The 26154-nt window shown below is 46.3% G+C and overlaps 1 protein-coding gene across 1 annotated transcript in view; it reads right to left on the reverse strand.

Moving 5' to 3' along the window:
• COL27A1 (collagen type XXVII alpha 1 chain) overlaps positions 1 to 26154 on the reverse strand; it is a 168403-nt gene that overhangs the window by 58295 nt on the left and 83954 nt on the right. Inside the window, exons 17-28 of the mRNA XM_026059675.1 lie at positions 24368 to 24421; positions 23554 to 23607; positions 23351 to 23404; positions 21238 to 21291; positions 20879 to 20932; positions 18890 to 18934; positions 17420 to 17473; positions 15829 to 15873; positions 8506 to 8559; positions 5520 to 5573; positions 4635 to 4688; positions 1351 to 1404 (exon numbers count right to left, since the gene is read on the reverse strand). Of these exons, the coding sequence (XP_025915460.1) occupies positions 1351 to 1404; positions 4635 to 4688; positions 5520 to 5573; positions 8506 to 8559; positions 15829 to 15873; positions 17420 to 17473; positions 18890 to 18934; positions 20879 to 20932; positions 21238 to 21291; positions 23351 to 23404; positions 23554 to 23607; positions 24368 to 24421 (630 nt within the window). The remainder of the gene's footprint in view (positions 1 to 1350; positions 1405 to 4634; positions 4689 to 5519; positions 5574 to 8505; positions 8560 to 15828; positions 15874 to 17419; positions 17474 to 18889; positions 18935 to 20878; positions 20933 to 21237; positions 21292 to 23350; positions 23405 to 23553; positions 23608 to 24367; positions 24422 to 26154) is intronic.

The raw sequence follows: 26154 nt of genomic DNA on the forward strand, positions 1-26154 counted from the left end.
ACAGTTCCAGGGTACATAACTCTGTGGTTATAAAGCTTTCTAGTTGGTTATTCCATTTCCTTTCGCCTGGTCCCAGCTATTTGAAGAAAGTATTAGCTTTAGTATAGGGAAACATATGCAATCCTTGGTTGTCAAATTCCCCAAGCAGGAGTTGTGGTAGAAATGTAGACTGGGGGTAGGTAAAATGTATAGTTTACTCCAGCCCACATCTTTGAAAATGAAACATGGAAATAAATCTCATAAGATCCTTGGAGGGAGAAACGCAAAATATGTTGTCGTTGAGGCCTTCAGCTGAACCCACGTGCACTCGCTATTACTGCTTTTTAAACCAGCTGTGCAAGGGGAAACAACGCAAAGCAGAGATGCTCTTGCAGTAAATGTCCTGTTGAAGGAGGAGGAAGATCAAGGAGCTCAGTAGGACATGGTTTGGATATCACAGTCAGGAAAGCAAGCAGCTTTAGCAAGTCTAGTGGTAATTCTAACATCAGCTGTCACTCAAACAGAGCAGGAAGAACTGCACATTAACTGACACAGGGTGCCTGTGAAATATCATGTACTTGTAGTGCTGTAAGCGATGCTAGCTAGTATCGTGAGTCAGTGCCAGGCTAGGAGCCTGTTGTCTCAAGGCAGAACAAGGATTCACACATACTTTAGCAGTGTGGTACTGTTCAAACCTAGAGATAAAATCAGGGCCTTGTGTTACTGGCTGGACAAACACATGGGAGGACACAGGACATGCTGTAATCCGCTCCATCCAATACACAAAAACACACCTTTCCCACAAGCCTGCAGAACTTTGCCAAAAGGTACACATCCAACGAGACAGAAATGGGAGACGTGGAAAGAGTAGGCTGTCCAGCACCTTGTCAGCTCCATTTCTGACTGCTTCATCTCTTAATTCCGTTTCCTGCTTTAACCGCCTCCAGTTAAATCACAACACTTCAACATCTCAGCTGCTCTCTGTCCCTTTGCAACAAAGGCACCTTTTCTAATCTTCTACTTGCACCCCTTCCCCAGCTTAGATCCACCATCATCAGACTAAATCTTCACCATCCTCACCAGAAGTGTCCATAATGCCTGTTTGACGCTGCAGCTGGTTGGAAAACACAAGCTGGATATCCTCCCCAGAAACGCTATGCTTGGACACTGCTCTCTGCCCATGCACATGACTTGCATTCATGTTCCTGGTAAGACTTGCTTCAAATAGTGCAGCTGTCCTATGCAGCAGAAATCTGGCTGTGTAGGTGGTGCGCCCATCGTGCCCACCTTCACACTCGGGAACTACTCCACCAAACTGCTCTTCAGTTGGCTGAAAGAAGAGAGGGGTAAGGGCTCATAGAAAGTGCTTACCCTGCGGCCTTTCATCCCTCTTATCCCTGGTGCACCGCGGACTCCTGCCGGACCCTGGAAGGGGGAAAGGAAACAAACTGAAAATGCACAAGGTGGAAAGCAGCAGCCATCGGCAAGACCCCATGTCACCACGTGGCCTGCAGGAGCCTCGGACGCAGACCTGTGACCAGCAGGCTGGCCCCACTGAACTTTGCCAAAGACATCACCATATTTGCTTGCCTGTAACTGGTCTTTTTTGGACTCACTGATTGTCTTTGGATTATCAACATTCGGGCCAAGGACCCTGGCTGAGATTTGTATGCTTAAGTATCTGCAGCCTGTTGTCTGTGTAAGTGGCAAGATTTGAAGAGAAGTTAAACATCAAAAAAATCCCTCTGAAGCTATTAAAAGCAGCTGTTGTTCGGTATCTGTACAAAAATAATAATAACCAGGATCTGTTTTTCAGTTGTCCAAATACAAAATCAGACACCTCACCTTAGGTATTCAAGTCTAAGCTTTTCAGCCAAACACTGATTTTATTTGCAAGTAAGTGTTGTACTGTTAGTGCTGTATAAATATTCATACTGGCAGACAGATGCTAATTTCATCTAGCCTGTCAGTGTTGAGAATTGTTCCTGTTCTTCTCATACGTACACAGAGGTTTCGGGTTTTCTTTTATCCAGGACTTGTACACACTTGATTTATTAACATTCAAACAGGAAATTCAAAAGAAAATTAAATGACCTTTCTCCTGTTACCATATTTCTGAGTTTCAAAAATTAAAGGAGGCATTCAATTAACAGGATTTCTTTCTATATTATAACTTTAAAAACTGTATCTAAAGTTGGTGCCTTCCTGCTGTCAGAAAAAAAAACTCAGAATGACACATTCCATTCTTACTCTCAAAAATTCCACATTGAGATTTGCTATTTATATATTAATATCTTTTGCCAACTGACAGCCCTGCAAATTCCACCAAGGATTGGAATAAAATTGAACTGTGATCTTCCTACTGCTTGTATTACTGCCACTAATAAGGATTTTGCTTTTGGAACTGAGCTATCATTCTGCATGGCATGTAAGTCCCAAATACAAATGCTTAGCTGTTAGCACTCAAGATGGAAAAGAATCTAGTTAGTTGTACTGTAGCTATATTTGTAATTGTAGTAAATCTCAGTTTTGCTGGTGAGGTCAGCAGTGACTGGCACAGACAAGGAGCAGATGTGTCAGATGCATATTTTATAGGGATTTTTATGATAAACACATACTGAAGTGAAATACTCTGTTGGTATTTGGAATATTCTACTGGAAGTCTCTGCCTATCCCAAATAGTTTAGGAAAAAACATGCATATAAACATTCACTGTGATGGCAAAATTTGGGGGGAAGCAACCAGATCCCATGCTTGGAGTTTCAAGGACAAGCCACACTGAGCTGAAATGGAGCTCAGAGTTTTCTACCATTTACTGTACCTTTGCTTCCCATTCCCAGCCACCCTTTATTGAATTAACCAGCCATCAGAGCTGCTGAGGCTCACTGGATTGCTTCATCCCCTAAAGATTTTTGCAGCTGAATATAAACAACAACAGCATGCCACAGGTCTGGCTTAAGAAGCAAATGAGGAAGGGTTGTTTGCTGGAGAAATAGGCAGAAACAGCTGGAGTTAATAAGAGTGGGGATTTAATATTAGGGGATTATTTGATTTACTGGCCTTGCTGGGAAGTTTGACTTACTGAATTATGACTTTTTAAAATATGCTCTTGGAGGAAACGTTTTGCTTGGATGAACCTGCTGGTTATTTTCTTGCAGGAGAACAGGGCATTGAAGGAAGCTGAAGGACCTGGGGGCTCCCAGAGCTCTGCAGAGAGGTTTCAGCATCTCTGGTCAGAGCTGATGTCTTCACTCAGGCTGTTATCATCATGCCCCAGCGAAGCAGGACAAAATTCAACCTTAACTAAAAGTACTAGTTAGTGGTACACTAGCTAGTGTTTCAGGAACTGGGAACTCTTTCTACAGGGCTAGTGCAGAACCTGCCTTGGCTAAGAGATGCACTCATGTCCTCTCCAGCACCCCACAGGCATGGAGTAAGCAGGGCACCCACCTAATGCTCTGGACATCCCAAGTCATACAGCAGCTGATGGGCTAGGAAAGTTGCTAAATAGGGACATCTAGAGATATCCATCCCCCTCCTAATTTTCCTGTCAACAGCGAGTACAAGCACTGCTATAAGAGGCCAGACAGCAGCTTACTGCTGGGGGCTGCAGGCAGCATCATGACCCCGTTATTGCAAGGGGGGCTGCTGAACGGCTGCTCCGCCAGCGCAGCGTCGCTGCTGCCCAGGTCACCCTTAGGTGCTGCTTGACCTCAGACCCTTCCCCTCACCTCTGTAGACCTGCAGCCACAAAACCTCTAGCCAGCCAGCAGCTGGCTGCAGCCGGCAGGGACAGTGCCCAGAGCTCCCCGCAGTGGGCAGAGCTGCCACTAATCCAGAGGCTGAACCCTTGGCACTGCCCAGGCATTTCACTACAGTGATCTTCCTCCCAATTAACCACATTGTGAGAATTCACACAGTGAGCGAAATCCATTCCTTGTACTCCCCCCAGAGCTGCCTTTCTACTAGCGCCAGCAAGCGACACGCACCGCCTTCACGCAGTGGCATTTGTGCTGCTGGAGAGCCAGAGTACCATCTAAACAAGGGCTGTGAGAATCTGGAGCCAGACTAAGATCTACCTCCGCACCAATTGCATGCTCCAGCCACAGCTGCACATTTCGCAGATGAGCACTTCCAGATGGAGGGCACGTTGGGGCAGCTGCTCCGCTGCCCTCTCTCGTTTTAGCATGGGGCTCTGAAAAGGCACGAAGCAGTCGCTGCACGATGCAGTCACAGCACGATGCAGTCGCTGCACTGCATCATGTGGTCACTGCGCCACCTGATGTGGCCACGGTTCTGCCAGCAACTCCCAGCAGAAAGAGCAGAAAGGACCTTGCAGTAGCACCTTGAGCTAGAGAGCTTGTGTTCTGCTGAAAGAGAAAGGCTGGATCGTGAGTTTTGGACCACACCATTAGGGAAATGGCCTACAAAGGTTCAGATTAAACGTTCCTTTTTTTCCTTTTAAGCATCTCCTTCCACATTGCTCCCCCTCAACCCACTGCCTCATTCCTTCCTCAGTATCTCTTTGTTCGTAAACTGTCCTTCAAACTCAAAGCAGCTGGGACACAGTTGCTCGACTCAGACCTTGAAGGCCCAGGACACAGAATGCTGATTTTGGTGTGTGGTATTACAAGGTGATTATAATCTTTACTTACTATTGGTCCAGGGATTCCAGGAAAACCCACTCCTCCTGGTGCTCCAGGGTGCCCCTAAAAGGGAAGAACAACATGCCTGGTGTGAATTCCTTGGATCTGCTCAATCCTCCTTCCTCCAACTGGGAAGGCAGAAAAACGGCACCATTGGTTGCTTGAAAGGTCAGGCATGCCTGTTATTTGCCAGGGTAAAAGAGCTCCGGGGCAGATGGTGAAGGCCAGAGTGTCCAAAGCCCAGCTTTAACTCTGCTAGCAATATAAGCAGATGGATTTTCTGAACAGCCCAGGACAGCATGGGCCGAAATGTGAAAATCTGTCTTTGGGTCTTGCACTATGGCACACAGGGAGTGAGCTGACAGGGAGTGAGGTGCCCTCTGTTAAACTCTAGCAGGCGTCCTCAAACGGCAGTGCCCATAGCACAGCAAAGTGGTATGGCAGTGCTGCCGAAGCAACTCAGCGTCTCCAGTTGGCATTGGTAGTGTGTTGGGATGTGAGCAAGGGAGGTCTGGAAATCCCTGCTCCAGAAGCCTGTCTTTTCAGTAGCCAGGACGCTCGGAAACGGGCGATCCTTCAGGTGCTGTAGCTTGTAGTTCCTAGTTATTGCTGTTTGACACAACAGGTCCTCGGCTGATGAAGGTGTGCAGCACACATCAAAAAAACAATGTTTCTCTGAAGAAAATACTGCTGTGTGATGGGGAGAGGTTATACCTCAATATCCAGTCAGTCAAATAAGCCCCCCTACCCCTGCAGAGACAGGAAGAATTTGCAGCTATTCTCATTTAACCCAAAGACCAGGAGGAGCTGTACCCTTTGTGGGGACAGAGAGAGGGGCAGGGCCTGGTCCGGCAGGCAGCAGCAAGAGCGAGAGAATGCAGACTTACTCCTTACCATCGACCCCTTGACTCCTGGAGGGCCTGGGGGTCCCACTGAGCCACGGTCACCCTGGGAAGGACAAAGGTGCACAGAGAAGAGCAGATAATTTTGTCAACAAGCACTCTGAGCTGGCAGCAACAGGGATCTAGAGCAACGAAACGACTAACAGATCTACACATTGCAGTCTATGCCATCAGATATCTACCAAAAAAGCTTCCAATAAAAAATAATCACCCTATTTCAAGTATCTATCTCATCAGAGTAGTTAAAGAATGACAGCAAGAATTAGCTAATTCTCTGTATCCCAAAAGACAGGGCTTTACTATCGCCATCAAACCATTGTGGAGCAAGAAACAAGCAATTCATTCAAAGCCACCTTCTACTCAAGACAGTGCTGCGACCGGATCCCAGGAGACCTCCATCCCTTCCACCCAAGGCGCTGCATGCCTCTACGTTCGCAGTCCCGTAATCCCTGCGTGCTCTAATGCTTTCAGAGATCTGGATTTGAAAGCTGCATCATGAGGAACCTGCTAAGAACAGGAATCAGATCGGGGAACGCAGAGAAGCTGCCTGGAATAGACGGCCAATGCTTTCAGGAGACAGCGTTTTGGGACAGGGACTGCCTGTCCTACAGTTCACATGGAGACCACAGTGCAAACAACCATGATATGGAGGCCTGTGTTTCTGGGGGGTCCAGAGCTGGATACCTCCATGACCCAGCTCCCACCCTCAGATACCAGCCCTTTTAAAAAAGCCACCATTTGGCATCCCAAAATTAATGTACAAAAAATCACTTATTAATTCTGAAAAGTCTTTCCTTTTCCCCCATGTACAGAACATCTCACTTCCTCTCAGTACATCCATGGCTCTCTGGATCAGCCAAGAGCCGGAGGTGAAGTGTAAGCCTCGGGGAGTACTGCTATGGCCTGCTGACGCAAGGGTGAGTTGCAGGCACAGCTCTAGCAATGGGTTGTCAACTACTCCTTTTTGGAGAGGATGGCAATTCCCACCGCCACTGCCTCTACTCTCTCCTGCATCCCCAGTAATGCACTGGGAATTAGGTGTGTTACATTTGTGTGCTTGGGGGGATGAGGAAGGAGGAATTAGCAAATGGTGCCAAGTAGTTTACGCCCAAAATCTGACCTACCTTCCAACGGCTACAGTGTAAGGAGGGAATATTCTCTGGACTTTAAGCATCTTATTAAAAACAAACCCCAGAGTGTGCATTGTCACCAGTTGGCCCTTGTAAATCAATGAAGATTTTTTTTTTTCCTGAATGCATGGATTTTATTAAGTATTAGCTGTATTGTTCTCTTTGATCATTTTTGGATTCTGCTGGCTTCAGCCTTAAGTTTTGCAGCTCTCTAGATGAAGATTGCTGACTCAGCTACGCATAATGAAAGCATATTTCCCACTTCATTTAGCTCACAGCAACATAGTAAGCTGTAGGATGCCACGCCAACTGGAGGCCTGGTTGAAGTTTTGATTTGATGATAGTTATTTTTGTCATCTGTAAGTTTGTTTTGGTAGAGAAGTCTGATAGAAATCACAGCTGTGCTGAGGATCTCCTAGCATAGATTTTCAGAGGACAGCCTGAGTTTGCCATGATACTGAAGTAACATGGCCACGTTACAGAGTTGATCTGCAACATGAGGATGGTTTTTGTGGTGAAGGCATTGGCATGGAAGTCATAGGGTCAGATGTGGATTCACTGGGGCAGGAAGAGGGTTTTCCCGTGCCTCCTGCACGGCAGATCCTCATCCCCCCTTTCAGTTCAGGCCTGCAGCTGCCATTGAGCCCTAGAGACAACTCAGTCAGGCACTGATTTTCTGTGTAACCACTTTGGACACAGATTCTTTAATCCTCTGTTAGCCTTCTCTAAAATGGAGCCCACATCATGTAGTTCCTTTTACTTCTTCTGTGCCTTGACAGTTCAGACTGCGCCTGCTTCTGACACTGCCTCAACACAGAGAACAGCTCCTGCAAAGGGCCTGCCCAAGTCTGCTGCTGACAAAAAATAAAACGCCTTTGCCGTGAACACAGTGCAACTGTCACAGAGTCTTGACATCGCTACCCAGAGGACAGGGCTTGAAGTAATAAGAGAGAGAAAGAACCGATGCGCAGAACACATCATCTTATGCTTTCTACTATCTCTACGGCTGGACTGTGAATAATTAAACCACCAATGAAAACCAGCACTCTGAAACTGAAATATAACCAACGATATAGATAATTTGTCTTTAGAAGCTACCCCCAAATAAAATTTTATACTCCAGTAGAAAAGGAATTAACAGTCATTTACTTTTTATGGAAAATAAAGTCATTTTTCTCCCTGAAGGAAGCATGTATCTAGACTGTACACAAGAGGGCACCAGCCCTTAATAGCATGCCCAGTGCAACCCCAAGGGCATGTGGACAGGAAGGTCCTTGTCAGATAAAGAGGGAAGAATTTGGACCAGCCTGTGCTCGTTTACACGGCTGCCTTCTCCTACTTTCTCTGCACTTGAGAATTTGCTAAGCACTCCCGGTCAGTGCAGGCTCAGCCCCGTGCTCTGCAACCCCTCGGCAACTCAATGTGGGCCTGGGAACACATCTCGGAGCAAATCTGTCTGCAACCTAAACTCCAGGGACTCCTCCCTTGACCAGGAATTCAGGGCACATGGGGTCCTTCATTCCCAGCATTGGGGGATGGATAAAAAAATGGGAGGGACTGTTAAATACAAGCTTTCTGGAAGATTATGAATGAATGAAACTTAAATAATTTACATTTTTGGAGAATATCTGACAGCATCTCCTTGGAGGATGAGCGCATGCTAATTCCTAAATGTGAAGTGGATCATTTTTGACTGGCCCAAGACTAGCTCAGACCCCCTAGAAGCGCTATGTTCCCAGCTGGGTGTTGCACTGACATGACAATTTAAATCTCTTCAATATTCCCCCCGCCCCAGTCTCGTCCATCCTGCAAAAGTTACAACAACGAATTTGCTGCAAGTAATCTTACCTTTTCTCCCACTATTCCAGGCTCCCCTACTGGACCAATGAAACCCATTAGACCCTAAGGAAACAAAAGCACAATTAATTTTCTGTTTTATTTGCTGAGAGAGCAAACAGTTTCTTTGGGCTACCTTGCTGGCTGAAACAGCACAGCATCCCTCGTATACTGCTCAGTAATAATTCCTACTGGCTACCAGAGCGGACAGAGTTGCTCCTGGCCATGGGAACGTCTAACTCCACAGCTGGTTCTACTTTAGGAGCCAGCTGGAACAGCAGCACTAGGATCTGCAAGAGCCACAACACGTAATATAGGGGATGAGTTAACCACATTTCGTAGAAATGCCCAGTCCATAGCATGGCTTTGTTTTGCAAGTATTTCCTAAAATGTCAGTGCAGCTTCCCGGAGATCATCGATAGCGGGAGCTCCTGCGTTGCACAGATGCTGGTAGTTATCACCATTTTAACTGCCGCGTTGGCTAGATTTCTTCTGGTTTAATCTGAACCACTTTTGCCCTGGGTAGTGTCATGTTGTTGGGATGTTAGTAGGGAATAAAGGTCTGAGGGCACAGCCAGAGAGGGGCCAGCAGGGCAGCAAATCTGCCACACTGCTCAGAAACCATCTTGGACCCCTAAGCCCTAGTCCCAGCAAGGGTCACTGGTAGATATATATCTATATTTAAATCCTCCAATTAATCTGTAACTAAAGGGATTTATCTCCTGTTGAAACACTTCATAACCTGCCCATAGTTGGCATGGGTGGTGTCAATTTAAGCCATGCTCTGGCTTGTTTGATTTTAGGTAACAGCCTTACTGCTGCTGGGAGGTGGTTGCTGAGCAAATCAAAGGAGATGGGAAATGGATTTTCAACTTTATTCCCAACAGTTTTAACATCATCCCACCCATCTTCATTCTTAAATCATTTGAAACCTTCATGATAAATTGAAGTTTCCTCTCTACCAATGCACCTCACGTATTCACTTCAAAATCAAGGAGGTTTTCAAATGAAACACTCTCTCAAGAAAATATTCAGCACGCACAACTACAGCAGGGCAAAAAGCTACACAAGCAAGCCAACCTTCTGGAGGGTGGTGTCAAAGAAGGGAGAGTTTTTCACCCTGCAATCCCCCTTCCTGGGGAACAGCAAGAGAAGGAGCAAAGGTTTCCTCTCTATATTCCTGCTTTATTTCTTTCTCCTTTCCTGGCTGCTCTGAGACATGCCTGCTGTTCATAGAGCAGCTATCTGCAATCTCTGCATTGCTGTGGTTCAGATTCCATCTGTGCTTTGAGAGAGTGTTAAAGATACCATGGAGCTACAGAGGAGAATACAGCCATGACTGCAGCCTGCTTACAGGTTACGCAGCTTCCACAGCCGCCAAAAGCAACTGTCTCCATGAAGTCGCATGCAAAATGGGAAGTTTTGCCATCTAATAACCAGCTCCATTGCTATTCCCACGTGTGAGGCTCAGTAGATCCTGTTCAGAAAACATAAGATTCACCATGGGTCACTCTCTAGTGACTTTTACAGGGAATAACTCCTGAGGACAACTCCAAATGCCAAGAGACTTCATGCATTAACCTTCCTCACATGGTACAATTAAATACTATCCTTTAATGTCACTGCAAACAGGAGCTCCTCACTGGGGCATGCAGATGGGCTCAATGAAAGCACGCCTCACTTGGATGCCCCTACCTCTCTCAAGGAGAAGCCACATGCACACTCTCCACTCTGAGAGAGCCACTGTCATGCTCTGGCACAGAGGCAACATCTGAGCAAAAAAGTGCTTGGAAATAACCTATGCAGAAGGCAAAGAGCTCAGGGGATATCTTGCAGCCTGGAGTTAGATGCTCATGTTAGAAATTCTTCTAGAGATGGTCTAGAAAAGCAGCATGCCACTGTGACATGATGGAAAACTGGATTAACCACAGAAAGACAGCTACTACCAGAAAAGCTCTCCTCTCCAGTCAGGAGCTGGATGCTACCAAGCCTTCTGACACCTGCACTGCAATGGTCTTTGCTGCGCCCAAAGCTGAAGCACTGCCAGTACACAAGTATTTCACCGAGATCAGGAAACACGGACAACACGTGTGAGAGCAAAGCAGTGCTCATCTCTAGCAGAGTACCCAATGCAGGAACAGAATGGAGAAGAGGCAAATTTACAACATCTGCATATGCAAGTTTGCCACTGGGTGGCATTGCTGAAGGCTGCTGAATCAATTATCTTTTCAATTAGGCACAAGTGCAGATACATAGCTGATAACTGTTTCCAGTTACTGCAAATTTCCAGTAGCCCAGGGCTGCAACGAAGGCAAACATTAAGGCAGAGGAAAGAATGGCAAAGCAATGAGATGAAACTCTCTTTAAGATGTTTCTGGTTTACCTTAGGTCAGTCTACTATAAAAGGACAGAGATCCCCACTCTTGCAGCAAATGTGTGCACGCTTACCACTCAAAACAACAGTGCTTCAAAAATGCTTCAGAGAGGTTAGAGGTGCAGCATTTCCTACCCAAACTCAGGCTTAAAGGCAGCGGACTTTGGATATGCTGTCCTCAGCAGCATCAGCTCCCACCCTATAAAGTCTCTAAGGAATCCGGGTCATGAAATGAAGTACACTGGTTGTGTTTCCTGGCCAACCTGGTGGTGCTCTGCAGATGGTCTGCTGCACCCTGATTACAGCACGCCAAGCAGAACACAAACCGAGCACCCTCCTGAGACCCTGCTCTCCGTCACAGATGTGCCATTCGTTATCACAGCTTGTGCAGAAAGCTGCCGGTGCTGCCAACACAAGCAGGGTAAAGGCAAACACTGCACCTGCTGCGCTGGTAAACGGCAGGACAGAGGGGGAGCAAAGCCAAAATTTCCGGCCTGGTTTTCACTCCAGAAATAGGAGACAATTCTGTCTGTGGCGGTACATCATGTATCCAGTTCAAGGGAAGACTTCACTTCTCCTTGTGTACCTAGAAAAGGAGCACCCCATGGTGTCACCATGGCGAGACGGGAGTCAGGGACCCTGTGACATGAACACACTTCCAGCACAGTAGCTCTGTAGTGTTTGCAGCCAACACTGTCTGCTCTGGGCTAAATTAACTAACATTGCTGTGTCTGCAAGCAGACATAAAATGAAATAGATACGTCTAGGCAAAATAAATCTTGGTAACTTATTGGGAGTATATGAAACAACTAGAGGAGACTGGATAACAACATTCCTCACCAGCCAAAATGGGACAGACACTGAAGGGAGCACAAGCAGCAAAAGATTTAGGTTTTAAGAACCAGAAAAGCCACGGATGAGAATTACTAAATCAAAATAAACTTGAAGTGTGGTCACTATGCTAAAATGGCTGTGGCAGAAGGTATTTTCCCAGGTTCCCAGGGTTGAAAAGAAGCCCTGCATCAAACATGACTCCAGGCAGCGTGTGTAATGATGCACATGAAGTCCCAGCAGCGGTGGCTGCCCCGATAACAGCCCACAGTATACAGGAAAGAATGTAAAACATTTATATTAGATGGGGAGTTCAGCATGTCGCTCATGATTCAGTCTGCTGTATTCCCCAGCCAAGGGCATGGCGGAAAAGGGATGTAGGTTGTTAAAAAGCTGCTGTGGGGCTTGGCGGGGAGAGAAGGGGGGGACTGGCAGATTGTAATTCTTAACTCCTGTCTGGCTTTCTCCATTTGTTGTCCAGCCCTGTCATAATTAAGCCCCCCCTCCTGGCTACATCAACAGAGAGCAAGTCAGCAATGAAGCCTTGCATAAATCATAGCCCATTTGAGAGAAAAACCGAAAGGCGAGCCCAGCATGAGCAGGGTCTCCCAGGGATGGGACGGCCAGTCGCTCCCAGCAGGAACCGATCACGGCCTTTTCTGTTTTACTGGTTCGCTAGAACTCAAAACAAAACAAAGCAGGGACAAAGGATGGAGGGAGTATATGTACAATCCTCCCATTCAGATGAAAGAAAGGGAAAGTAAAACAGTAAATATCACAGTTTAAGGGAGGACGCTCTGACCCGCAGAGAAAATCCATGCAGTTTAACCCTCTGTGCACCAAAGCTCAGCCATACCCTGGGGCCACCCTGGGCTCCCACTCCCCTCTGAAAAATGAATGAAGGAAATGTCGTGACACCGACAAAATGCCTCGACAGATCAAAGCAGCTCTGTGTGCTCGAGTACCCGTAAATCCATGAGTGAGAGGTCTGTAGCTCAGAAAGAGGCACTTCTGAGGGAAAAATGAATGCTTTGGGAAAGGCATTACTCTGATGTGGGAAACAATGGTGCAGTTCCTTGCTCTGATATCAGCTACCCGTCCGACCTTGGCCAAGTCCATCTGCATCTCTACATGTCAAATCTCACCAGCAAAACAGAGTACAGCACAACCCTTCTCTGTAAGAGCACTGCAAGGAAAAAACTACACTAAGGACATGAACTGATGGTGCTGGTTTCTTTAGGCACATATTTTCTTAAAACAATATCTGACAGTGGGACAACATGGTTCTCCCTCAAAGAAAGAGGTACAAAGAAGCTGTGTCAGAGTGGTGGGTAAGGGGAAGGGACAGCTGAGATTAAGGTGCTCAGAAATCCAACACCACCCCAAGAAACAGGCAACCCAGCATGTTACATGGATGCAATTTCCATCACCAAGTGACCAAGGAGTGAGCCCTTCCCAGCAGGGAGTGATGGGTTTGTGGCTGAACCTAATAACACTGTGTGCGTGAACAGGGAGGTCACATGCCTTGTGCAGGAGGAGGGATTCAACAAGATGTTCCTGCTGTGACAGGACCTCCTCATTCCTGTTAAGGAGGAGGTCAACCTTAACCTCTTTCAGCTGGCACAGTCCGTCACTGATCTTTTCAGCCTCTAGCGCAGAGCAGGCAGGGGGACCATGGACTTGAGGACCTGTCCCCAGTATGCTATTCTGTCTCCAGCAGAGTGATTCCTCTTCTGCGGTGCTGTCTGAGCCTCGGGTACAGACACTGAGGCAACATCCTCCTGCTTTGTGTTCCCAGCTCTGCAACAGGAAGGCTGGTGGCCTGAGCTGGAGGTGCTGTGTTCTTAGTCATATTCTTCTGCCTCCATCTACTGGCAAGGAAGGGTTAAATCACACATTTGCAGGGTACAGGGGAGCCCAGCAGCTGGAGTCCTTCCAGCATCTGAAGGCAACAAGCATCTTATGAATGAATTTCCTGAGTGAGTGTCTTTGCAATGGAAAAACAATGCATCAGGGGCTGCCCTGTGGCTTAAAAACTCTGTCTTCCTAGTGGCAGCTCAAGTATCATTGGAAACCTTTCAAAAACTCCCATGTTTGCCTAAACAGATGTCCATAAGGAAGGGAAAAAGAGAGCTCTGATGAGATAGATGGGCGATCACTTTTCAGCTGTTTATGCTGAGGGTTTCCAGTCACAGGGAACTCATATGAAGGTCAGAGAAGCGAGTTGGAAAAGCTTCATCACTCATTTTGTGCCTATGGAATAGAAAGCATCTAGGTGTCCAAAAGAGAAAAAAGGGATGAGGTGAAGGTCAGCCTTTCAGCGCTGAGTGACCTTGTCAGTCCGACCTCCCAGAGCTCTGCAGAAAAACAGCCCAGCCCCAACACCAAATGCTGATGCTTAGGTAGAGAGTTTCCCAACACTCCAGCATTGTTCTGCAAAGGTGTGATGGGAAAGGAGGTTATTTCCCACTAACCTGGTGCGACATTTTTGTTCTAATGACTTAACTAGTACGGAAATGGAAATTCTTTCTGGGTGATATTTCTAGACAGAGACTAATTGACTAAAAATAATACAGGCAGCTTTCATACCACTGTGCTGGTTTCAGTGTCAGCGGAGGCCAGCTGTGTTTTCTTTTTGGTGAACAGTGCCTACAGTTTTCATCCAAGGTCAGTCCTGAGGGACGTTAAAGAATAATAATTCTACTAGTGCTTTGTCCTTCAATGGCAACTTCTTGTTAAGCATCTTAAAGCACTTCTAAACAATCAATGTTAACTGTAATGCAACAGCGTCTGTAGGTACTGTCTGAGATCAGGAGGCTTCCTACTAAGTGCTGTTCAGAGCGAGGTATTCCCTGCCAGCAGAATTTCTCATCTCGTCGGGCCCTGCACGGGAGAGCAGCTCTGTCACGCACGCTCTGCAGAAAGGGACCTGAGACACAGGGCACTGGAAGGTGCTGCCCCACGTCGTGCAGAAGGTGACAGAGTGGCAAAGAGAAACTGGGCCCTGACCTCACGCGTGTGCAGCAACTTTGCTTCTTCAGTTGTTGCTCTTTGTAAATTATTAACTGCAATTCAGAAATGGCTTTAATTTCCCAGTAGAAATGACCATCTTCGATTCACATTAAGGTCCATCAGACTGCTGGTACTGAAAACGATCCATCCTGGCTTCTTGGACATGCTTGGTCAGAAACCCGTGAGACACGAGACCCCCAGGTGTTGGACACAAAGGAATGAAAAGCCAGAGGCACTGGCAAGCTAACCAAGCCTAACCGAACTTGCTGACCATGAGGCAGGGACAGCACTGCGAAGGACAGCTGTGCTGAGGAGCAACGCCCCCTTGCCGGGACCAGCTGCTGCATCCAGCTTGGTGTGGTCACACAAGAACGCAGAGAACATGTCAGAGGTTCAGTGGCTGCAATTTCAGGGTTGCTGGTGGATGAGGTGGTTGGTTTCAATCACAGAGACATGAAGCGACTGTTTCTTTTTCCTTGCGTCTGTGGTTCCCCTGAAGCCTACAGGGACAAGACACGTTCCCTGCTTCCCAGGCAGAACATTCTCTCTTGCAGTACAACAAAATGTGGCTCAGTGTCTCTCTCCCCCAGGCCTGGTTCTTTCGGCTGCTGTCTCCTCTGCTCCCAGAAAATCCAGTGGGAGCCAAAGGAGTTCGGCACCTCAAAGCAGAGAGTTCTGCCCTCAAAACCTAGGTGGGCAAAGCCTGGAAATTGCCCTTGAAGACTAAGAGGAAAAACACAGAAATACATAATCTCTTTCATTACAGTGACTTTGCCTCCTTGACAATATAACTGCTTGATAAAGCACACCAGGTCATATGTGCTATAATACTGCCAATACTGATGGCACGTCAGTCAACTGTGACTTTATCAGAGCACTCTGCCTACAGGAAAACCTCCAGTTTAAAATAGACATCAATGCCACCGTCAGTGCTGCTCATCGAGAGCTTCAGTGGAACTAAGGGAAATGTTTCCTACATCAGAGCTGGAGTGCTGGGACTCTGACAGGCCTGAAGTGGCCAGAAACACCTGGTTGCTGTCCTCTGCCTGCACCCTGGGCTCCCAGGGGATGGCATACACACGAGATCATTAAACAGAGAAGGAAAACAAGGACTTTACCTGCTCACCAACTTTCCCTGGTCGGCCACGGTTTCCTGGCTCACCCTGTATGACAAGGAGAGAGATGGCACCCTGGTTACTCACTGCTCCCAATCAGACCCTAAGGACACCACAACGGTGTTCATGTCATGAACAGTTATGTACTTCATCCAGGTGCAGGTAAGCTGCACTAGGGAGGTGCATCAGCAAGATTTTTCGAGTTAAACTCCCCCAGTTCTTTGCAGACCCATTACTTGGGCTGCTTCATGTGAATTGTGGAAGAACAGCAAGAAACAACCTCTTACAAAACTCAATGTGACTTGAAAGATAATTCAAAGCAAGAATCATAGCTGACACAAACATGGAGCAAACACTCACTGTTCTGGAGTGAAATGCCCTGAAAAGCAACAGGTCCTGCTGCGGTGAAATAACCTACACAAAGCCAAGCTCAGATATTGAAATATAAGCTGCCTGGTTTTCTGTAGCACAGCCTAGTCTTAGTTGGCTTATTCCCACATCTAGTAAGGCATGAGTTCTCGTCAAGGATGTTCCTGGAGCTGGGGTGTTTCTGCCCTGTAATATTTCTATCTGAAAGAACGAGTAAAAGAGACACAGAAGACAGAAACAAATCATCAGCAGGAAGAGAACAGGAAAGGATTATGATTAAGTAAAGGATTTGAGGAGCATCTAGAGGAAACAAGAGTGTGGACACCATGGGGTGGTGTAGTTACTGAATGACAAAGCAGAAGGGGTTCAGAGGATTCACCTGCCAGTGGAAGGATTGCAAACACAAAGGACAACCCAAATGTTAATGGGCAATGCTGCGCCCTGATTCCGCTCTTGCAAAATCTCAAGCACATGCACATTACTGCTCACATGGAGCGTCTACACGAAAACCACAGGAGCAACCCACACAAGCTAAATCACAGTGCAGTATCAGAGAAATTCGGAGATGAGAAAAATGAGGGGTGAAGAGAAAAGCAGGAGGAGAAGAATTTCAAAGCTGCCAGGGATAAGGGCAGGCCATGGTAGTACTCAAAGGCTGGCTGAGCACCCCAGGGCAGGCTATCCGGAGGCCAGAGGCACTGCTAACCAGTATTGTCTTTGGGTGACAGCAGCTGTATTTTCTCAGTAGGCAGATACTCCAGATGTGCTGCCAGACCACATTTTTGTTATTTACTGTTTGAAGAGGCTGTTTTTGTTGGGTTTTCTCTTTCCTTTTGAGTGTGGGTTTATGGAGTGGGCTGCCCTGGGATGGCTCCTGCTGCTAATTAGGCAGCAAAGATAGGAATGATGTGCATTGTTTTAGAACAAAACCGTGGAGAAGCAACGGAAAAAAAAGATGAGATGATTGGGGGGGGTGGTTAATATCAAAGGAGGAACACACTTGTTTATAATAAAGCACATGGCTTTAAAAAAATGCCCTGTCTTTCTTTTTGCTGAAGAAACCAACCAGGGATGAAGACCTCAGTTTTCAGAGAAATCCTCAGTTCCCCCTGTCCTGTCTGGAACAAATACCTTAGGCTCAGAGCATGTTAAAGTTGAGAAAAGAGGCTTCCTTTTCCCTCTTCTGCCTTCCTTATCTCTCATCGTGAACAAACCCTTTCCTCACCTTCGGACCATCAGGACCAGGTCTTCCTGGAAACCCCTTCCGGCCAGGTCGACCCTGAAATATACAGAAGAACAATAAATATAAAAACTAAGTAATAACTGTTGCAGCTGCCCTTGTTCACAGCAGTGTGTCTGTAAACCCATATAACAAGGTGCAGCTTTCAAGCAATGTTCCCAGTGAATCAAGGGCACTAAAGATGGAGCAGTCCTCACTGATGCCAAGGCAACACAAGAGGAAAACACTGTCTCAAGTGGCACTCAGTTTGATCCATGGGGAACGTGTCTAGACAGCTACTGCAAGGATAAGCCCATTTCTACCCCTCCAACTAGGTTCCATTACTTAAGTACTGCATCAGTAACACCAGGCATGGACTATAATCAACCAAGCTAAGGGCTTTGTCACTGCCCTCTAGATAATTACATGCTACATTCAGCCCGATTTCTTTTACTTACAGCAGGTTTTTTGCATCCATGCCAGTAAGGACACCAGTAACCTGAGTATCTGAAGTTGGTACTTTGCTAGTGAGGACTGGGACTGAGCCATGTGAGCTCCTTACAGGCTCCACCCCTGGCATCCAGAGAGGACCAGGGAACAGGAGTGTCCCTGCAGTAGGAGGAAGCCAGGCTGACATTCACATCTACTGCTGAACAAAGCAGGATGAAACCTGCAGACCAAAAGGTCCATGTTCCCTCTGGTTAGAAGAATATTTTTGGTGTTGGTCCAGGCACTGAAGTAACTGGATTTGTCATGTTTCTTCAGAAAGCAATAAAAGCACCCATTGGAACATAGGGAGGCAATGCAAGATAAAACATTTCTTTCCTGAGCCATATAGAAGCTCTTGTCACAGTTACCAAATTGCAAGATATTTTACTATTTTACAATAGTAATTATGTACATAACCATTATAAAACCCTGAGCTGGCAAGCTCGCAGATGCAATAACATTCCTTTTGCTTCTCCTCACTTTGTTTCTGTGATTCGTCACTATGTTCTAAGTGATGCAAAGACGGAAAGGGCTCTACTTCAGAGTCCTGTCTTTTTTCTTGCTTTTCCTCCCTTCAAACCAGTATTTCCCTGCTCTCATTGAAAAGTTACTATAAATCAAGGAACCAAATATCAGGGCTAGTTACAGAGATGGTTTCCAGTCAAAGTGCTTTATCTTGAGTATGAACTATTTAAAAGTTAAAGGGTTTTTCAAGGTTGGAGACTTTAATCAAGGTTTTCTACCTGCTCAACATTAGCATGTTATAAAATTACAGTCCCATTCAGCACTCTGTGGAAGACTCTTCCTTGACTCTCCACTATCCTTGATCAAGCATTTGGACCAAGCCCTGGACAAAACAATACCTCTTAGCAGGGAAGATCTCTTTCCAAACCAGAAGGTTTGAGGCTTTATGTTATTTTAATTCTTTTGCAAGGTCAATGGAGTTGCTAGTAACAGATCAAACCATTTAAAACCAGTGAAACCTACCTCTGGACCAGGGACTCCTGGTGGTCCTAAGGGTCCTTCATCTCCCTGAGGTGAAAAGAAATTAAAATGAAGGGCAAAACAGTGACAAAGTTCAGACTCGCCACACAGCAAAAATGGAAGGTCTGCAGTCTGGCCAGCAGTTAAACATGTGCTGTGTGCTCAGCTGTCACATTTTAATAACTGAGTCCTTCCAAATTGCAGGGCAGGCAGCTCAGCAAAATGCTTCTTTGGGCACTCCCTGAGGCTCCTCATTTCCCTTCCTCATCTCAGGAATAAACCCCAAAGCTGAGTCCTGACACTAAAGGCCACACAAAATTCCCCTGAAGTCAACACCAGTTGGGTGGGCTTATCAAGGGCTGGGTTTGGCCCAGGGATACACTTGACATGCTCATAGGATTCTGCTTCATTTGATTTGACAGGGGACTCAAATGCAGCAGAGCTCTGTGTGCCTCTCCCCCCTCCCCCCAAAGGGTGTTTTAAAATTCCCACGTATCTGGCAACTGTATCAAGGTTTTTCTCTTGCTTTCAGATGGAACTAGACATGCTGCAGGATGGAGATATCCCAAAATCTCACACAGCAGTTGGACTGGGTCCTCTCCCTTGGCTCTACACCAATTTCTAATGTGACAGGATCAGACCTACAGTTTCTAGGAGATCTTCAGTTAAGCTACCTCCAAATCATCTCAGATGTCTAAAACCCACTGCCAAGAGAGAAATTAGGTACTCTTGGCAGCCACAGTTCTAGCTGCTCTGAGTTAGGTGCTCAGTGGTGGCAATGAAATGGCATGAGCTAGTGGGCTGAAGACAGGACTGCAAGTCAGTGTCTTCAAAATACAGTAATGTTTTGAACAGGAACCTGCTGTACGGGCTCAGACAAACCACTCAAAACATGCCCACGTTTCTACAAATCCACAGCCTTGGTGTAGCCACCTCGGGTAACAGCAGCAGTGAGGGTATAGCAGTATAGCACATTCAAGTCCACATCCATGACTTCATTCTTACTGTCTAACTAGCCAGCTAGAGTAAGTTGAAGGCAGCCTGGTCATGCTGGCCTGAAACTGGAACGCAAGACTTTGATTCCCTCTTTGTAAAATGCCTAGAATAATTTTTTTCCTATTTTAGTGCAAATAAATGAGCTAATTTCCACTAATCCCAGTTAGACAGCAAACAAAAGAATTCACAGAAAACATTAAGAATTATTACTGCTATTAGACAGTGCTCTTGTCCACGTGTGCACTGAGTATTATTTGCACAGTGCCTCATGACTCCTGACAAACAACTTAAACTGGCCTAAACGAGAAGAAACTTCACCAAAGCCACCAGATTTACAACAGGATAAAGACAACGGCACTCAGGCCTTCTCTGCTGCTGCTATGAAGTATTTACAGCTCCAGGATAATTAATTCAATGACAACTGTCGCTTTGTAGAGACCGTGAGCGGAATGAAACTTCAAGTTTTGGCATGAATCAAAGGGCGAAACCTGTAAACACTGAGATGCTGGGCAAACAAATCTTTGCAGAACAGCAACTTCCATTTATGCACTCTTTTTACAAAAGGATATTGCTCTGTGTGAGAGACCGGAGTTTGCAGGTCTCACAGTTGAAAGAAAAAATACTTTAAAGGAGCAGAGAGCAAAAGCCAGGTCAGGGCATGTCTGTGCAAAGGGATATGCAGGAAAAGGGGAATTATCATGCATTTGGGGGGTGGGTGGGTGGAGGGGAACAGGCTTTAAAAGAAAAGTCAATGCAGGGTTTTGGGTCAACGGATGCCAGCAGTGAGTGGAAGCAAAGATCATGGGATTGCAACTTAGTCGAAGCTCCTCTTCTGCAGGTTTCTGATCAGTGAATATAAACATTTGCTTGTAGATTCAGAGGGACTGGAGAATTTCAAATCACAGGCACCATTTCAGTGTGCATTAATCTTCAAAATTCAACATTATTCTTCTAATTAGATCTGCTTTTGGTCCTAGAAGCCCTGAGGACACTCACCTCTTGTCCAGGCAGTCCTCTTGGCCCAGGTAAACCTCGTGCTCCTGGCTTCCCCTGAGCAAGAGCCAAAGGAAAAGATACTCAGAAAATAGAAACATAAGCTTTGAAGGGCCATGAAAATGAGAAAGTCTCTTTCACAGCCACGGGACACCATCCAATGTCAACTTTGTTAGAGAAAAAAATTGAAAAAAAGAAAACCCCACTCTTGGAGGGACCTCAAGCCAAACAGACCAAGCTGAAATGCTGGCCAGGACAATCCTCAGGAATCTCCAGGGCTTTTTCTCTCTCCCCTTCCCACTGCTTTGTTTTCCCTGGCTAGTTCCCACCCCACACAGAGTTTCAGTTTCTGCTCCACTCACCTTTAGGCCTTCAGGGCCATTTTCTCCTGGTGGGCCAATGTCTCCTGGAAAGCCCTAAAAGAAAGAAGAAAAAAAAGAAAAAAAAAAAGAAGAGAGAAATAGAGAGAAATGGCTGGGGTGCACAGGACTTTTTCAGCCAGCTTCAGGGGACACGTGAGGGTTTTAAATGAAGGCTAAGCGCTGAGACACTTGTCCTTTGCTGGCAGTGTCCGTGTGCGGGCCACTGTGAAGCATCTAGAGGGAACGGAACCACCCAATGGGAACAGTGCTATCGGTTTGATTTGAGCGCAGCCTTTCCCAGCCGTTCCCTTTAGGTCCATCATCTGAGCAGACTCATTGTTTTGAGGGCCTTCCTGTCATCACACAGCTAAAAGCGGCAATTTGGGTTTTAATTAATCCTTGTGAGTCAGCACATAATCTCACTGCTCCGAGGAATGAGCTGCACGCCTCAGCGACAAAGGGAAGCAGGAGAGGAATTAGGCAAGGTGCTGACATGCTCATTAGCTGCCGTCTTCAGCCAGGCAGCGACTCCTTTCCACCCACCACCCGTTCACAGAGGAAACAAAGGAATCTGCAGTTATTTCCAATAGCAACAAAGAGCAAAGATTGTTAAGTGACAGCACTCGACAGAGAGCCCTTCCAGACCTAGCAAAATACCAGCACACTGATGAAGGGAAAACAGACCATCAGTCAGTGCTGAAAGTGGCTCTCCACCATCTTACATACGTTGTCTGGTCGCTTATGAGGGAGAAAAAGCCCAATATCCTGGGGGAAGCTGATCCTGGGTTTAAGATGTCACTGTAACATATGTTTTAGTAAGGGCAGTAAGGGTCACTTGAAATGTTATTTTGTGGGGCGGGGAACCCTCCAGCATATCTATGACAGATAGAGGAAGGAGAAACCAGGAATACATCGGGCCCAGAATGGGTTACGAACCGATCTCAGTCCTCCCCACCTCACTGCCACTCATATACCACTACACCCTAGGAGAGGAGCGAAGCCCTGGGCCAAAAAGAGGAGGGTAGGTGGGAAGTGAACTGCAAGATTCAATGCTCAGCCCTGGGAAAGCAGCTGAAAACCCAAAAGGGCCAGAGAACAACACAGCGAGTAGCAAGACCTGTGTCCACAGAGACTGTCCAGTGGGTGGGAGACAGTCTGGGGCTCTATCCCAATTCTTCACTGGCTTTTCTCACATCTTTAGGCAGCTCCCTTTACTTTTTTAGGCTCCAGATCTCCCCTCTGCAAAATGATAGGATATTCTGCTTTGCAGTGAGTTACTGCCAAGATGTTAAAATAAAAGATGGGGGAGAGGTAATCGTCTGGGACATGCTGTTTACCAGAGTAAAGACAATCTTTGGGGACTGATCTTTCTGAACAAGAACAGAACAAGCTATTACATACAGGACTTGCACAGAACAGACTAGGAAGAAAAGCGCTTGGAACTGCAGCTGGAGATCAGGATATCTGAGTGCAGGGTGGTCAGAAGGTATAAGATGGAAAGTTTGCCCCATCTCCCAGTTTGAACAGAAGTGGGCCTCGATTAAACAACAAAAAATCCCACAACATGGCAAAGCTGATTTCTGCCTGGGCATTCCTGGAGCCCTTGTGTGCTATCGTCCAAAACCAAATCCATCTGCCCGTTGTTAGCAAAGGCTCTGACCCCAGAACACAGCACTTTTGGGTCAGTAAAGGTATCAGGGAACTCAGAGATGGTTTGCTCAGGTGCCACGGTCAGTGGCAGCGGTGACAGCTGCCCCCTCCCTCCGCCAGGCTGGGTGCCCATGCAGAAGGCAGCCTTTGGCTCTTGCTGTTCCCTATGAATTAGCACTAGCTATATGCATACATTTTCTCATCGAAACCCTGTGTGGGCCTGAGCGCTAAAAACCTCCAATGGGGAGACAGGTATCTCTAACAGCCTCTAAAACAAAACACCATGTGGGTGTTTGACAAAAAGCCGATTTTCAGTGGGGCAGCAAACTGCAGACATCGAATAACTGCTGCAGAGATAAAATCAGAGGGGAGAGAGGACATATCATGTGGGTTTGCTAAAGAAAGGATGCTGCAGAAGTTACCAAAGAGAGGAAAGATTTCAGAAGGAGGTAGTGGGACATACCTCAGGGCCCGGTGGTCCCGGAAACCCGACTGGACCTTTGTCACCAACTTTTCCCTGCAAAAATCAGAAAACATGGAGAAAAGTGAGCTGGCTACTGGCTATTGACTTTTCTGTTCAGAATAGCATACCCCTGCCAAGCTGTCTTTCCAGCTGGGCACTGAACCTTTGGGAGATGAAGCAGCAAAGGACGTTTGGTTACTTACCAGGGGTCCTGGCTTCCCTCGTGCCCCCGGGACCCCAGGTAAACCCTGGCTGCCCTGCGAAAGAGAGACATGATTTTTCAGAAAACACAACAAAGCATCAAAAAATACTAATTCCCCAGACTCCAGCCCCAGTTTCTGCAGGAGAGAGAAGCAGTTTCTAAGGACTAAGCTCAGCCCCTGTGAGGAGCCAGGACAATTGCATTAGTATCAGTGAGCTGTTTCTGCTAAAGCCAGGGCTGGATTTAGCCCTGAAGAACAGATGAACTGTTGCAGTTAGCTGTGGCTCGGGGCCATACAGGCCCCAGTGTAGCGCTAAGCACAGCATTAGTCAGCTGAAGTCGGTATCATATTGTAGTCACAGGGGAGCAGTCATTTGCTTAAAAGTTATGCCCCACATTAAGTGCTTTACTGGGTCAGGGTCTAAGTTGCTGCACTGAGCAGACAAATTCACAGAGTCTGCAGCCGCTGGACCACACACGTTCCTACCACCCCCATCCGATTCCAACACTTTCCCTTCTGCAGGAAAATATAGCCCTTTTTATAGAAAGCCCCAGATTTTCCCTGACAGAACTGTGTTTATTAACAACAAAATCAATATATTGACAAGAATTTTAGGAAGGCCCTGAGTATCCCAAATGAGAACTATATGAACGGGGGGAGCCCGGCAGCGGCATGCAGCTAGTTCCACCTCTTTATGGGCAGGAGGAAAGCAGTTCGTGATGGCTCATGGCTCAAAGATGAGCTGGGAAAGCTGGCAGCAACCCATACTACCTATGCAGGGGAAAAAATTGATGGAGAAAAGGAAAACAATTACCTTGTCTCCTTGGAAGCCGATATCTCCTGGAACACCTGCTCCTCCCTGATCACCCTGGATACACATCACCAAACAGAGTTAAAATAGGTACCAGCAACGGTCAAACTGCCCAGGTAGACACTAGACGGTGCACTGCACAGCAAAAATCTCATCACTAGCTCCTTTCAAACCAGAACCAGTGGCAAATTGAAAGCCACACTGACTACAATGGCAATCCTGAACAAAGCATGTATTCCCCACCACTGATTCTAAACTGGGAAAGGAAACTGCAGGGGAGAGCAAAATATGAATTCCCAAGCTCCGTGCTTATATGGAAGCCACGAGAAGGGAGGCCACCTTCCTGTGGCTAACTGCAGCCATGAAGGTGGTGGAGTGTTAAAATACAGCTGAACAAAAGAGCTAGTTTAGTCTTTGATGAATGGACCTTTTCTCTTGTGAAGCTCCATAGAAGAGAAAATGATACTCAGGGCTCCCATGAGCATATCCTAGTGCTGGAATTGAAGATCAATCCCCTTCCATGAGAAAACAAGAGTAACTTATAGCAGTGCTTCAGTCCCAGCCCACTGCCAGTATCTAGGCTGTGATTCCCAGGGCAGGGCAGACTGGTGTTCATTGGGACAGGGGTCCCATCTTTGAATCCCCAAAGGATTTTTAGGAAATGTGGGTTCTGGCATGGCCTGATAGCCCTGCTTGGTGCAGGATGTTGGACCAGATGACCTCCTGAGGTCCCTTCCAACCTCAATTATTCAGTGATTTACTTTAACAAAGGGTGAGTTCCACGATGGGGCAGAGAAAGGAAAATCTCTCTACTTGGGAAGTCAGAGGAGGAACGACTATAAAAACTTGGTACACTGACAAGACCTAACAGAAATAACTATTAGAGCAACTCTGTCCCATGCAGTGAGTGCATCTAGACTTGGCTTCCCTGTAAGGGAACAAGCTATACAAATGCAAGGAACTATACATCTAAACATACTCCACATGGAAGACATATGGACTCCTGCTACAGAGCCAAAGTCTACAAAGACATGAGAGAGGAAGTCTACTTCTACTCATGCAAAAACCATCAACTTGTTATCAGAGAGTTTAAATTATTACAGCTACTTCAGTAACATGCAGGGGATAATCAAATTGTGCAAGGTTTAGTTCTGAGTTGGGAAAGTTTTTGGATACAGCTTTTCTAGAAGAAAAATAATTAAGAGCTAGGCAGATTCACTGATGGAAACATTTCATGGGTTCATGCTAAATTTGCTTAAATGTTTTGGTAAACGTTCCCACAACATTTCACTGAACCATCTTCAAAACAATTTTTTTTTAATAGCAAAATTGAAATGTTGTTCTCAGAAAAGAAGTTAAATGAATTTTATTCATTTTTTTTTAACCTAAAGTATTTTAATTTGAGTCAAACAACCAATGCTTTGCTTCCTCTAAACAACTTCCCCCCCCCTTTTTTTTGGCAATGCAAGCAAATGGAAAAAATCGGCTATTTACACAGCTTCAGTTCAGACAAACCCCAAGTAATAGATACAATATAGAAGGCAAAAATAACTGTATCACCCAGCTCATTCTCCAGCCATTACCGGATTGTTCTCATCTCCTCTGAATTTTTTTTTTTACTTCTTTTATCTAGTTCAGGCTTAAAACACTTAAATCAGTAAGTGGCTCAGCTCTGATTCTGGCTCCTGCCAGAAAACAGCAGCAACATCTCTTTGCTTGAAGGTAAGAGTTTTTTTCTGGAAACTCCTTATCACCTACACTGAGTTCAAAAAAAAAAAAAAAAAAACTTT

This window comes from Apteryx rowi, unplaced genomic scaffold (genome assembly GCF_003343035.1).
Source record: "Apteryx rowi isolate R43461 unplaced genomic scaffold, aptRow1 scaffold_16, whole genome shotgun sequence".
Lineage (NCBI taxonomy): Eukaryota > Metazoa > Chordata > Aves > Apterygiformes > Apterygidae > Apteryx > Apteryx rowi.